The 14,979-nt window shown below is 41.3% G+C and overlaps 1 protein-coding gene across 2 annotated transcripts in view; it reads left to right on the top strand.

The window, feature by feature from the left end:
* Nucleotides 1-14,979, top strand: part of CREB5 (cAMP responsive element binding protein 5) — a 374,435-nt gene that overhangs the window by 62,915 nt on the left and 296,541 nt on the right. For both annotated transcript variants that reach the window (XM_053927053.1, XM_024562990.3), the window contains 2 exons: nt 4,420-4,491; nt 10,576-10,669. In XM_053927053.1, coding sequence (XP_053783028.1) covers nt 4,438-4,491; nt 10,576-10,669 — 148 coding nt within the window. In that variant the 5' untranslated portion in view covers nt 4,420-4,437. The remainder of the gene's footprint in view (nt 1-4,419; nt 4,492-10,575; nt 10,670-14,979) is intronic.

Genomic DNA, 14,979 nt, shown 5'->3' with positions numbered 1-14,979 from the left:
CACTATTAGGGTTTGTTATTAGGGTTTTGTGTTGTTTTCCAAAAATTTGAAGGGAAATTAGACTCATGAGGCACTTAAGTGAATCTGAACTTTGGAAAAGAGGAACAAAAAATAGTATTTAGAAACTTTTAAATGATTGAAGAGTCGGCCGCAGTTATGAGTGGATCTAACCAGAGTTATGTGTTCACTCAGTGTCCCTCCAAGGGACTCGGTGGGGCCCTCAGCAGCCCACACACGACTAATGGACTGGACTTCAGTGGTTCGGTGCCTACGGCAATATTAACAGACTGGATTTATCATGAGTGAACACATCTACATATGAAATTTAGTAAAAACTAGCTTTAACTCATTGTTTTCACCAAAAGCAACTTGATTTCCCCCCCTGCATTAAATCTGGTGAAATTTCTTTTCTGGCCTTAACTGGGAGCAGGTGGAATGAGGCCTGCACAACCTCGTGCCTTGCTTAAAACTTGGTTTGAAGCCAAAAAGTTTGAGAACCACTGCCTTGGGAGTAGAGAAAAGGCAAGATGTTTGGGATGGTTTATTGTGATGATTCAGGATTCATTATCCGCTCCACAAGTATTTATTGAACGCCTACTATGTCAGCTCAATGCGGTGTAGCCTGGGGTATGGTGATTGCCAAACACGACCTGGTTCATTAAAACATCCCAGCTAGTAAAACAACGGAATGGGAAATGAGAGGACGAGGCCCGACTTCTGAGGCCCCAGTGCAGAACTGCCTGGCTAAAATCACGTCTGAGTAATTTGCCCCCACGTGATGGATGATAAAAGAATAGACACAGGGCTTTGGTAGGAGTCTGTTTGAGAGAATAATTATTGCAATATGTGCTAGAAAGGAACCATAATCATAGACCATAAAAATGGCTTTTGACTAATACATCAGACCAGATCATGCCAGTTGATAAAGATGATGGCGCCTGCATGGTGGGGTGGCACCATTTAGTAAAACTACTGCAAACACCCACATAAGGAGTGAGCAAGGACGTGCTGTTTGCAGAGGGCCTCATGTGGGAACTGTGGAGCCTCAAAACAAAGCAGCTGAGGTTTACCCACATATATGCACACCCACTCAGACCTTATTAATCCCTTAAAACTTACTCTGTTTTAGCAAAGGCCACTTTACCTCAGGACCTTTATTTCAAAGCCACGTGGCCAAAACATTTGGTCCGTGGAATCCATAGCATGAAACAAACTGATACAGATTGGTTTATGTTTAAACGTAAAAGAATACAATGACAGGTGAGCATATTGAAGACTGAACTCTAAACTATCTGATGGCAGACTCTGTATTTCTCTGATTGATACAGAGTCTCTTTGGCATTCCTCTAAATGCAACATCCGTACTTGTAAAGGCTCAATAAGACAGAATAATCTATGTGGCTGGTGAAACCTATGGGCGAAGTGAAATAAGCCAGACAGAGGAAGCTAGGATTCATAGGATTTCACTCATATGTGGGATGTAAAACTGAAAGCAATAAATGAACAAAGAAGAAAAACAAGTCAACAATTACTCACAGTCGCAGACAACAGTATGGTGGGGACCAGAAACAAGGGGGGTGAGAGAGTAGTGAAGAGTAAAGGCGGTCAAGTACATGGTGGTGGTAGATCTGACTTTGGGTGGTGGGCGCACAACACAATATACAGCTGATGTAGTATAGAATTGTACATGTGGAACCTATATAATTTTATTAACCACTGTCACCCCAATAAATTTAATTTAAAAATCTATATGGCTGGACCTTATTCTGCCATCAAAGTATAATTCCATTGTATTTGCTGCAGCTCCTTTGCAAATTGTAACTCATAATTAATATAAGGTAGCTAATGTTGACATCAAACAGAATTGCTTAATTATCACCATTTGGGGCTGTAATTTATGGGAGAAGTCAACATTTCAGTGGACTTTGGTTTGGAAGAGAATTGTGATTATGGTAGAAAAGTACTTTTCATCCGTGTGGGGCAGGGCTCGGTGGTCAGTCTCTTTTCTCACTTTGGCGTGTTAATGCCTCTCTTCCCTTCAGCAGTAGCAGTTTCTGTCTCTTTTGGTTGGACATTAATCTAATTGTTGTTACTAATTACTACTTTCAGTTGTAGGCTGTAAATGTGATTATATGGAACTTCCCCATATTTACTGTCATGTAATCTTAATATTGGTTAGTAATAGTACTAAAATTGACATTCTTTTATTACTGTGGCAACTGAAGCTCCTATGTAGTATCTAAGACTCACCTTATCGCAAATTCTCTCTTATAAAGAGGGAATAGTTAATATGAAAGTGAGTCTCCAGTAACGCTTGCCTGCGAAACCTCCTCCCACTTCCAGACACACACATTTAAGTGCACAGACCTGTCTCCATAATTTAAGAACTGTCCCGCAGGCCTCTTAACTGATCGGTGTGACGCGGAATGAAGCCGTTGCAGACTGACATTCACACCCCCGTTGCAGGGAGGAAAAATCGAGGCCTGAAGCAGCGAAGTGGCCTGGCACTGACCAGGCAGGTCCTGAGCACAGGGACAGAAAAGTTCCAGGAAAGCGTTTCTAAAACTTTACCAGAAGAACAAGGCATACTTAATGAATGGCTAACCCAATTACTCCGTTGTTTAGTCTATCTTGGATCAAAATCATTTTTTTCAGCTTTAAAGTCACTCTCTATTTTGAAGCGTAGAAGTGAAGTTATCAGCATTTACAGTGGAGAGGAGGGATTTTTTCATGATAAGTGATGGCAAAATTAATGGATAATGAGATAGGAGAAGTTATTTTAATTGCTCAGGACTTTTCTCAGACAAGGGCACCTGAGAGCTTCTAAAGATATTCGTTGGGTTGTTTTTTTGTTCTTCTAACTATCATAGAATAAAATAATTTAAACAACATGGTGGACACAGGAAAGCTGGAAAGTTATGCTAAGTCACAGTGCTGACAGCTGACCAACGGGAGGTATACTGACGGAGCCTGAAAAAGGCATTGCTTGGTGAAAATTATGCACTAAGGAGAAATAGTGGTGTGAAGAGGGTTTACATTTTTAAACTTGTTTTGTCTTTTAACATCTGACTAGCAGTGTTAAGGCAAGTTTTTTTTTTTACTTTGTGTTTCATAAAAGCCAAAGTGTGCATTTCCCAAAGAGTATATGTGAAATATATTAGTGTGGGGGGGGGATGGTATAATGACAAACAAATTAGAAGCATTTTTTTTCTTTTTTGCAAGATAAAGTTTCCTTGTGTGACTATTACATGAGTTGAAGCAGAGCTCCCTCTTCCAGGGGTGAAGGTGGCCTGGGACTACTTTGGAATCACTTACAAGTAGCATTTTAAAGAAACAAATTGCTTCCTGTGCACAGAGACAAAGCAGTAGGTTTTAGTCCCACGGTGGAGCCGTGCAGCTCACATACACGCCACGTTACAGTTGGCAGAAAGTGTGATTTAGTAAATGATTTAAATTGTGTAACAAATGTGCAGAGCACTTTTTATGATTTAAAAAAATTATGTTACTGTATACATTGGTAACCACAAAACCATATATACTGTACTTTTATGAGCTTTTGGGAGGATTTGCAATGGTAATTTCGATTAAGTTCAATTTTTGCCTAATGAACTTACCTTAGAACTTAACCCCTACATAAGAAAAGACCACACTGTAATTTAATATGTTTCAGATCCTAACACAGGTTTCTCTCTGCAAAGCTACCTTATTCCAGGTAACTTATCTACATCAGAAAGGCAGTAGCCTTAATCTAATATTAATTTCAAACCAGCCTATAAAGCCAAAGTAACAAAATATCCAAGGTAGTATATTTTCCATGTTTCAATTTATCCCTACATACCTTGGATAATTTTAGCTAGAGCATCATCAAATGCCTGAGATGAAAGGGATTTTGAGACCATGGCTTTCGCCAGGGTCCTGTGCTAAGGCCTCTTTGCATCCCTTGCTCATACTGAAGCCCAGTGGGTAGGGTGACCACTGATGAATTCTTTGACCTGTTGCTCAGGCTGGTCCTCACACTAGTGATTGTCCAGTTATTGCCTCTTCTCTTGCTGTCCTGAGTGGCCAACTTCAAAGGCCACGTGGGAACTTTGCTTTGGAATCTACGTGTGCAGGGGCGTCTTACCTGGTAGTAACACAGTCGGGGTGCTTTTCTACAGGAAGGATTTCTACTGCACAAGCCCATGGCATTTTTCTTTAAAATAGAGTAAATAGGCACCCCAGAAAATATCATAGCAACCCCACAGCAAGGGGGCTCATGACCTTCAGCAAGGCAGGCCCGGTGCTCATGTTCACACTTTTCCCGTCCGATTCGGGAGTCGGCACAGAGAGGGGGCTCCACACGATTGCCTTTCTCACGTAGAAGCAGCGGGTATTCACGGATTTCTGTTTTCCTTCCTCCCTCTCCCCCCGGCCCTTCAGATTTATGAGGAGTCCAAGATGAATTTGGAGCAGGAGAGGCCGTTTGTCTGCAGCGCCCCGGGCTGCTCCCAGGTGAGTGTGGGGGCCCGCTGCTCTGTCTTCCAGGGACGCGCTTACCTTCCAAGAGGGAAGCAGCTCTCCCTGGCAGTCACGCCTGCTTCGGGCTTTCCTTCTTCACCGAGGTATCTCCAAAGTCCCCCTCACCACCATCATCACTGTCATCATTGTTGCTATTTTTCATTTTGAGTCGTTTGAACTACTTCCCTCATAGCCCCTGAAAACCATTGGTGTTGGCCATTTCCACCCATCACTCCTCCCAGGAAGTAAGCCCGACACATCTTGCCCACCAGAGGTTCTGGTTAGTCATTTCAGAAAGCGGGGAAGGAGGGTGTCTGCTTTTACAACAACCGCTTGAACACAGCCCTTTGGATTACCGGTGAGCTAGCTCACCGTCAAGCACTTGAATTCTGTTTTGTCTTGCTGTCCCATTTGAGTTAAATAAATCCCCTTATAGCTGTGTTAAAGCCTACAGTTTTTCTATGTATCTAAACTGGAAGAGGGGAAGTTGGCCTACTGGTGTTAGATTAAAGCTCTTTTAACCTCTGATGACTCCCATCACGGGAAATTGTGAGAACTAGAGGGGATGCCGTGTGCAGTTTAGTGAAGAGCCTGCACATACTAAGTACACAGTTCATGCTTGCTGTGGTTACCGTTACTGCTGCTCTTACTGCCATTATGCTGGAACCTATCTCTTTGGAAGAAATTGGAAACATCCATCACCTAACATCAGGGTGCGACCCATTAGCTTTGGAACTTGATGGTGACTTTTTTATACGTGACCCTTTGAATGTCTTCATGTTCCAGTCATTGGAAAACGACCACAAATGATCACTCTCACACCAAGATTTTCATTCTATAGGATATAGGACAAGCTTAGAGCACAGGGGTCTTTCCAACGTGGGTTGTTAAGCTCACTTTCCTGAAAGTGCCCACTGTCTTGCCTGTTTATGGGACGGGGTCGGCAGCACAGCGTGGAGTCAGGTGAGAGGTGATGCCTGTGGAGGACCCTTCTTATTACAGCTTCCCAAGGGGTTCAGAGGGCCTGGGAGCCTTCTGGAGGGAAGAGGCCATTGAAGCATGCCATGTCACTGCTGGTGCTGCCTTGTGGTGCTGTCAGTGGTATCACTGTGGCCTCTGACTGAGAAACCAGAGTCCTCTGCCAGGGTCCTGGCAAGCTCCAGGGGCTTTTTCTATGAATGCTGATTTACAACCTATAAATAAGAAAAGCAGTAACGAAGGTTATTTGGAATTCAAACTATTTTCCAGAAAACTGGTTTTGGAGATCATTTTGAAATAGTAAACACTGGGAAGACATAGATAGGTTGATACGTACCTGGGAAACATCCTGCTGGACCAGCACTATCCCTTGTGAGTGCAAAAAATGTCCTTACCTAAATCAGGTCTAACTGGTGCCCACTTAGTTTCCTTAGGGAAAAGCTTAACAGCCAAAGGGAATCGGATAATTTGAGCAGTTTGCTTTGTGTTAGCTGTGAAAATGTGACCTTAAGTTTTATTCAATCCAAATCACTGAACAAATTTTGGGGAGCTTACTATGTGCATAAGATACATGTACCCCTGTCCTCACAGAGCTTCTAGTCTAGGCATCAAATTTGTAATCGCATAGTTGATTAATCAATTAATTTGTGAATTACAAGTTTCCATGAAGGAAGAGCACGGGCTGGGCTGAAGACTATCATAGGGGGATTTACTTGGGGAGGGGAATGGGGGCTTCTCTATGGAAGGGTCATTTAAAGGAATGGGATCCTCAAGAGATCTAGCAGAGACCAATGAGGGTTCATAGTAAGTTAGGATTCCAGCAGAATCCAGGGTTGTGAACGACAGTGGAGAAGAACCTTTTGGGGACAGGTTGTTAGTCACATCTAATATTTCGATAAGTCAGAGAGGTGTGAACTGCACAGAGGTCATCAGACCGTGTGGCAGAATTTCCCAAGCTTGGCATTGTTGACATCTCGGGCTAAGCAATTCTTGGGGGGTGGTGGTGCAGGAACTGAGCGTTGCAGGGTGTTTAGCAGCATCCCTGACCTCTGTCTACTAGCTCCCAGCAGCACTCCCCAGCTGCGAAAAACAAACATGTCTCCAGGCGTGGCTAAACGTCCCGAATTGCCCAAGGTTGAGAACGACTGCCTGATGGTTTGCATTTTGGCTTTACCCTTCTTTCTTTTTGGATCCCTCCCTTTGCGGGGGTCACTAGCTTCTAACTGATGCTCTCCCCTGTATTTTATATTTTGCTCTCAGCCATCTTTTCTCCGTTTTGGAATCAGGCAGTGTCTAAATAAATAAATGCCACAGACGTGCGGTCACTGGTGTCAGACTCTGCTAGAGCTGGGACAGTGAGAGGCCTGAGCGGAGGCTGTTGGATTTGGCAGTGGGTGCTTGCCGGCGACCTATGAGAGAGGAGGCAGGGTGGGGGCCAGATTGGAAGGGATTGACCAGTGAGTGGGTGGTGAGGAAGTGGAGGTGGCCAGCATAGAGGACTCTTTCAAGAGCACCAGGGAGTGACGGGAAGCAGAGTGATATAATGGTAGCCTGAGAATGAAGCTGCTTGAGAGAGGTTCTTTTTTAAATTAAAGGCTAGCCAGGCTGCATTTAGTCAAGGGCAAGAAGGAGTGAGCTTGCCGGCTTGAAGGACCACAACTGAAGCACCAGTCTTGGGGAGATACGGGTTGTAGAGGATCCTGCAGAGAATGAGGGGTGGGGGGCTGCTTATTCCTCTGGGAGGTGTTGGAGTGGAAATGGACTCTGTGAAGTTACATCAAATTCTGAGGTGGAGGTGGTAATAAGGGATGAGAGGGGTGCATTTTGAATGACCATGAACTTCTTACTGAAGGAGCAGGCCATTTCCCCGAGAAGGCTGGGTGGGCTGAGTAAAAGGTTAGATGAACACGAGAAATGAGGATTTACATAGTTTCTTGGTTTTAAGGTAAAACTCGAAGCCTCTCCTCTCAATGCATTGCCAAATTTAAATGTAAATAAAGATGCATCTACAACTTGATGTCTTTATTGAGTGTGGAAGTGCTTCTTTTCCTTGACAGGCTGTTATGAAAACATGGGCACTTTTCAGTTGAAGAGTGGTTAGAATGTAGTAGTTGCCTCGAGATTCCAAGGGTCTCCCAGGGGAGTCACTGTGATCAATGACATTCACTTGAGTGACATTCCACAGTCTGGGGTCCTGCATGGACAAGAAACCATGGCTGGGAATTGGAAAGGGGAGTCAATCTGAGTTATCAGTGTGGCCTCAGGGATGGTGGAAAGGTTTTCCTCCCTTTTCTCTCATTGGTAAAAGAACTCTGCTCTATGAGGAATGACCTATAGTACCTGGGCTTAGTACTTTTTGTTATAACTCCTTATACATTAGCTTTGTCACAGAAGTAAAGAGAAATAAGCTTCTCTTCCTCTTCCTGATCTCACCAAGTCCAATGTTAATGTCACTGTTCCTTGCCCTCCTCGATAATCATATTTGGAGTTCCAGTGGCCTCTCTTAGCTCTGTCCCTGTTACAGACTGTACATTTTGGTTATTTAATAATTTGCTGGTAGGTTCCTACCAAATGAAAAAAGACATTACAGATGTCCTATGTTGTCTCTTGCAAAGTTATTATAGTCAACATGAGATATTATGGAATCTGTTATTATTCAATAAGTTTTCCAGTTAATACTCTATTTTAGGCTATTATTATATGAAGACAAAATGGTTTATAGGTACAAAATGAAGGATATTGCTGTGTTGTGTGTTGATTATGTACAGGGTCTGGCAGAAGTAATGCCTGCTTGAATGTGGGTAGTAGGGTAATAATATGAGTGTAATAACTTATACTTTTAATGTGAACATTTTGTCTAAAAAGTCATATGCTTGAGGGTGATATTATTATATTACATAATTACATGCCTATGAGTTTGTAATAAGAAAGGGGCATTATGTGTGCCAGACCCTGTATCTCACAGAAAAATTATAATAAGGCTTTTGAGAGAGAGACTAAGAAATTTAACCTGTGTCCCTAGAGCACACTCAGTAATGGCACATAGTTGATGCGGTCATTGTGAGGTGTTACAGAAGGCCAAGAGAACAGACGGACGTGGAGCAAACCCCCCCACATGTCATTATCAATCAGACTTTTGTGTATTCGATATCTGGTATACTTACCATGCTTTGCAAGTTCTATACCGTCCAATGCATATGATACAAATGACATACACACGAGTGCTGTTTATCTGAAAAATGGCTTTGAGAATATTCCAAAGGATTTAAGCCAGTAAATTCCCTCATTGTCACGAACACACCACACTATTTGCAGAGTAGAGTTCTGCCATTGTAACAATGGTAACTGAAATTTATAATGACTATCTCGAGGGACTGGGCAACTCTGGAAGATTTTCTAAATTGTCAAAGACTCGGAAATGTTCAGCAGAGTTGTATTTTCATTTTCATTTGTATTTTCAAATGAAAATGTTGTTTTCATTTGACTTTGATTAAGCAGATACTCTGTGAAGTTCAGTATTAAAATATGCCAGTCTGAGTCAGTACAGGCTAGGATCTCCTGCGATAACAAAGTAGCCCAACACTTCAATGGCTTAAAACAACAAAGGCATATTTCAATTGCCCAAGCATACATCTCTACTGTAGATGGGCAAGATGTTCTTCATAATCCTTCAGAATCAGAAATGGTCTTCGTAATCTCTCAGAGGCTAGGATGGTTGAGGGGCCACTATTTCTAAGATTGTCAGTCACCTCGCTACAAGGGGGAGGTAGGGGGATCTCCAGAGTGCATTCTTGCACTAAGAATTAGATGCTCACATCTGGGTGACATGTCACTTCCTTACTCAATGGGCAGAACCTGTCATATGGTCCCACTCAGCCACAAGAGGGCCAGGAAATACGACCCCACTGTGTGACCAGAAGTCAGCTGAAAACATTTGGGAGCAGCATTTCGACAACCACATCATTTTTTGTAAAGTAAAAGTAAAATGTTGGAAAAAAAATGAAGTGTTGGTTTACTACACTTACACAGTATAGAATACCAAAACTAACTTGTCACATTTCCATAAATCATATGTATAATCATAAAAAATCAGATAACAGGTGTGCAAGGTCTTCATAACAGAAATACACGATATAAATGCCACAGTGTGCACCTGTATACATGTATGTATGTATGTATGTGTGTATGTATGTAAGTATATACGTAGTTCTGTCCCAAAGTCTGACATCAGTCAAAATTCTTTCCCTACTTCATACATTTCTCCTACTTTTGGTTAATCTATAGATAATGTGTAACATACGTACTACACCTTAGACTTAATTTTACACCATTATATATAACCGTAACTACTAGAGAAAAATTCCAAATGGTTTTGTAAAACTACAGTACTACTCAGGTCCAAATCCACTTTCTTATTTTGGACATGGTTTTCTCATATGGATAGATAGAAACGGGACAATTCCTTTTGTCACATTAGTTATTCTTTGTAACCACAAATCAACATTTATTTAAGCACTCTTTTATTCTTTAAAAGCACCACATATTTCTTTTGTATATATCATTTTACTACTTTCAATATTATTTATTTACCTCTTTCTGTTTTATCCTTTAAATAAACACAAATTTAAGGTCTACCCTTAGACACAAAACTCTGGTTCCTAAGGCAACATCTAGTTTACTGATGACTCATCACAGTTGTTTATATTCTAGCTTTTATTATTATGTTTAAGAATAAAAGGCCTTCAAAAGGAATTCCCCGAGAAGGTGTGGGAGTCAGAGAATAGTGGAAGGCAACGACCTTCTATGTCTTATGAGTATTCAGCCCGATTTTTCCACAACTTAGTGAAGGCCCTGGTTAACCGTAATGGATATAATGATGCATATATTTGGGATTCATTCAAGGGATCATCCTGGCATATTTGCTCCCATAAAATAATTTGTCATTTTACTCACTCCTGCTTTCACACTTTTTCAGAAAGTTTTTTTATTTTGTCTGTCACATTTGCAATACTGAATAAGTCTTTTTCTATAATAGCAAATATATATTATGAAACTGAATGGCTCCTCTCCCCTCTCCCTTTTTTTCTATTTGTCTGACAGCGCTTCCCAACAGAGGACCATCTGATGATTCATAGGCACAAGCATGAAATGACTTTGAAGTTTCCCTCAATAAAAACAGACAATATGTTATCAGGTAAGGAGCCACCAGGCAATGAGGCTTTGGGTGATTAGCCCCCAATACCTGTTCTACTGCTAATGATAGGATGATTTCCACTAGCAAATTCTGTCCCTTAAAAATATGTATTTCTAAGGTGTGAAAGAGACTTAAAGTAATGATAAGCAGAAATGTACTCAGCTCATGTAGTGTTCACTCAAATAACGGAAGAGTTGTGGCTTCTCATTTGCTGGCATGTAAATATTTATTACTCTAAAACTAGGCTCCATATAACTATTTTTAAAAGCACATACCTGTAATTAGACAATATTAACCAAGCATCTCTAATGCACACTGCACTATTGTGAGTGACATGCAAGGTGCAGAAACTGATCTGATTCCTGTTTTCAAGGACATCACATTGTAGTATGCATGTGAGAACTGAGCTAAAATAGAGGTGTGTCCATGATATACAGATGGTCCCCGACTTATAATGGTTCAACTTACGGCAGTTCAACTTACGATTTTTTCACTTTGTGATGTTGTGAAAGAGATATTCATTCCATAGAAAGCACACTGCATTTTGAATCTTTTTCCAGGCTAGCAAAGCAAATACAATAGTCTCTCGTGATGCTGGGCAGAGGCAGTGAGCAGCAGCTCCCGGTCTGCCATGTGGTCACGAGGGTCAGCAACTGGTACTCTAGAGGGTACTGTGTTGTCAGTGTTTTTTTTGCTATTGTGTCTTGTGTTTTCACATCCCATCACATCTACAAAATGCTTTCTTGTGTCTCCCGCTTCTGGTGAGATGAAGAAGGCAATTGCTCTTGGGATCGAACTCAAGATAATCGCCCAACTGAAGCCAAGTGTTCTGGGCATGTGTAAGGCAGGCTAGGCTAAGCTACTGTGTCCGGTAAGTTAGGTGTATTAAATGCATTTTTGACTGATGACACTTTCAAGTTATGATGGGTTTACCTGGGCGTCACCCTATCCTAAGTAAAGGAGCACATGTATATCAAATGAGTATTGCAAGGAGAAACACTGTTCAATTTTAGTAGGAGCTCTCTTTTTAGACTGAGGCAGTCAGTGAAGGTTTCCTTAAGAAACAGTAAACTACCCCCCCCCCCACCATAAGTGGGAAATTAAAGGAGGTAATGCATGAGAACATAGCAGGTGCTCAGCAAACGTAAGAAGAAATAAAAAGGAATAATTAATCCGTAAATTAATTGCCATTCCTTCCCGGTTTGATAGGTGGTATGGTAAATTAAAAAGAGTACAAGGCCAGGAGTGAGGAAACTTGAACTCTCGCTAGCCTGGGCCCTACCTCTACCAGCCATCTGACCTTGAGCAAGTTAATGAACCTCTCTGGGCCTTGGTTTCTTTTTTCATAAAAATGGGAATAATTTTATGTGCCAAGTCTATTTCATGGGCTTATCATGAAGATTCAGTGAAAGTGAATTAAAGTGGCTCATAAATCCTAGTGGGATAATTGAAGCATTTCCTGATACCCTTTGGAGACTAGAAATATTTCCTGTGAGCCACTGTCTCCCTGGCATTGTGAAAGAGATGAGACCCCGTGAACCTGTTATAATGACATCAGAAGAGGAACTGGCCTCCCTGGCTATTATAATTTAACATTTCTATGGTGCTTAAATTTTGCAAGTATGTTATTATCCCTACTATTAGTAAATCCTCTAAGTTTCTCAGATTATTTTTATAACCCCTATTTTGATGATAGTGGAGGAGGGGCACAGGGAGATGGCCCAGCTTTCTCAAGCTCACCAATCAGGGCAAAGATGAGGGTCCTCAATCCTGCACTCCTGGCCCACTGACCCACACTGGCCACTGCGTGGTCAGGCCCTCCCCGTTTACATGCAAAATCAAATACTCCTGATGACAGAGTCGTCCATACAGCTTCACAAACCCACCAGTGACTTGCAATTGCACTATGGTTTCAAAGACTGTCCAAGTTCAAAGGCATCCTCTTCCCTTCCCTCCACCACTACCTACTGCCTACCACCTACCACCTACCACCTCTCTCTCAGCCTGTTTGTTTGTATTGAACTAGCTGGCCCTTCAGAAATAGTTTTGTCTGAAGTCTAGCAACAGAGATGCAGAAAGTCATTTGTAAGAATTATAAAGCCCTACAAGGGTTAAGATGGATGACCTGTTCTTCTGTTTTTATCACTTATTATTTTCCATAGAGTCACTTGTGCTATGGCTTCCTAGTTGAACAGTGAATATAGGTATGCGAGTATCAAGGTTGTAGACTTTGCAATTCACAATACTTAAATTCATAAGTTCTTCCTTGACTTTTCCCAAAAGAAGGGAATGGTGGTAGGGGAGTGGGAGATAACTATTAGGGAATGGGAATTATGTGGAGATATGACTAATAGAGTGGTAAATACTGGTACAGTGTCTTACAGGCACACTGCTAGTAAGTCCTACAGGAAGCCCCATCTGAAGGTCTGGAAAACAGTAGCTACAGATGTGTGAACACTTCAGTATAATGCCTATAAGCAGGTTTTTGATTAAGTTCTTGTAGCGTTTCAGTTGTTCTTATCAGATCTTTACTAATTTGAGGTTGTTGCTGCCAATAGCTGGCAGTGCCAGGTGGAAAAATATTGGAAGAAAAGCCACTCTAATTTTTATTATGTCAAACTTGGAATAAGACAGTGAAGGGAGAAATAAATGAGGAAAATAGCATGAATAATATATTGGCACATTTTCGTCTGCTCTCTCATGTTTTATGTTGAAGCTGGTATGAGGCCATTTCACATTCTCAATAAAATTAAGTGCTAAATTTTCAAACTTGCCACCTGCTCTGCATGTTTGTGGTCTGGTAGAACTTTCTTGCTGGATGGAATACAGTGATATCAGTCCAACTCCGTTACTTTCCATGTAGAGGACTGAGGTCCACCAGGTGCATGCGCCAATGTTGACTGCCACAGTGAATTCTAACAGGCTATCTGTCGGGTACTTTTGCTTTGCTGTTTCTTTTTTATCTCAGATAGACTTCTGTATGCATTCATCTCAAATGTCATTTTAGTTTTAGCGTATTAGAGTGTACTTGCAAATATGACGGAATGTTTTACTTTCCTTATCTTGGTTTATTTAGATTTGAATTTATCAAAAGCTTTAGAATCTACTCTTATTAAAAATAGATTTATTAAATTTTTTTCTTAAAGTGCTTAAAGCCTATGTTGTGGCCTATCATGAAAATGAAAGATCTTATATGGTTTGAAATATACTAATAAAAATAGTATAAACCAAATCTTAAATCAGTAAGTATCAGCAGTGCAAAACTTTCCGAGCCCCTCTTGGGCCATTTTTTTAAAGCAATATTTAATTACACAAAATTGTATTCCAGGTGAACTAGGGTTTGATATATATTAAGAAGGTAAAGCACGGTAGGTATGTATGTTCATTACTAATTTCACGATGTCCAGTTAACTTGTATTTTCAAAAATTACTTCATCCTTTATTAATTACAAATTTTAAAGTTAGGAAAGTTATTAAGACGCCATAGACATACTCTTCAAGGAAAAATGTCCAAAAGAGCTGTAATATCTGAAATGTTATAGCTTGGACACAAAGTCCACTTTCTTTAGGCCAGGGAGAATTCACTACTCAAAGTGATCTTTGACGTGCCGCAAGGCAGGGTAGTAAAAGCGGCAGTCACGTACAGGGTCCAGCACAAACAATGCCCCTTTCTTATTACAAAATCATAAGCATGCCATTCTGTAACATAGCAATGTCACACTCAAGCACACCCTATGACATTTTAGGTGAAATGCCCAAGTTGCTGTCAGTCTCGTGCGAGACATTCATGTACCCCACCAACCACACTCAAACAGGCGTTACTCCTGCCGGAGCCCGTATTTTATTAAGATGAGTCTGCTCTTACGGAGAGACAGCAAGCATAAAGACCTCCCATTCTAAAGGGCCAGGGCTACAGGGACATGAATGGGGGCTGTGGTTTCGGACCCTGAGGGCTAAAACTTAAAGCCCTTCCCACTTTGATCCTCTCATTCTTATCTGATCCAGGTGGTCCATTTCCAGAGTCCTGATGTCATGATGGACATGAGTTACTTTCAGCTGTTCTTGGTCTGATAGACGATAGTTTCATGGGGAGGGAAGTTGTGATATCGAAGGTTTTTAGATGCCAACTTTAAAATGGGAATCCGCTGAGGACAATATACTTCCACACACAGGTTTCAAGATTACCAGCTACTAGGTGACATAAGATCTGGTTTGGTTTGAAAATATGATCAAATTTCAGTATTAAAGGCAAACAGGATGATGTTTGGGTCTATTTGAATGGCATTATCATCCAGAAATCCCCAAATCTC

Source organism: Desmodus rotundus, chromosome 6, assembly GCF_022682495.2.
Source record: "Desmodus rotundus isolate HL8 chromosome 6, HLdesRot8A.1, whole genome shotgun sequence".
Lineage (NCBI taxonomy): Eukaryota > Metazoa > Chordata > Mammalia > Chiroptera > Phyllostomidae > Desmodus > Desmodus rotundus.
The sequence above is the reverse complement of the archived record's forward strand: the minus strand, read 5'-3'. Positions and strand labels throughout refer to the sequence as shown.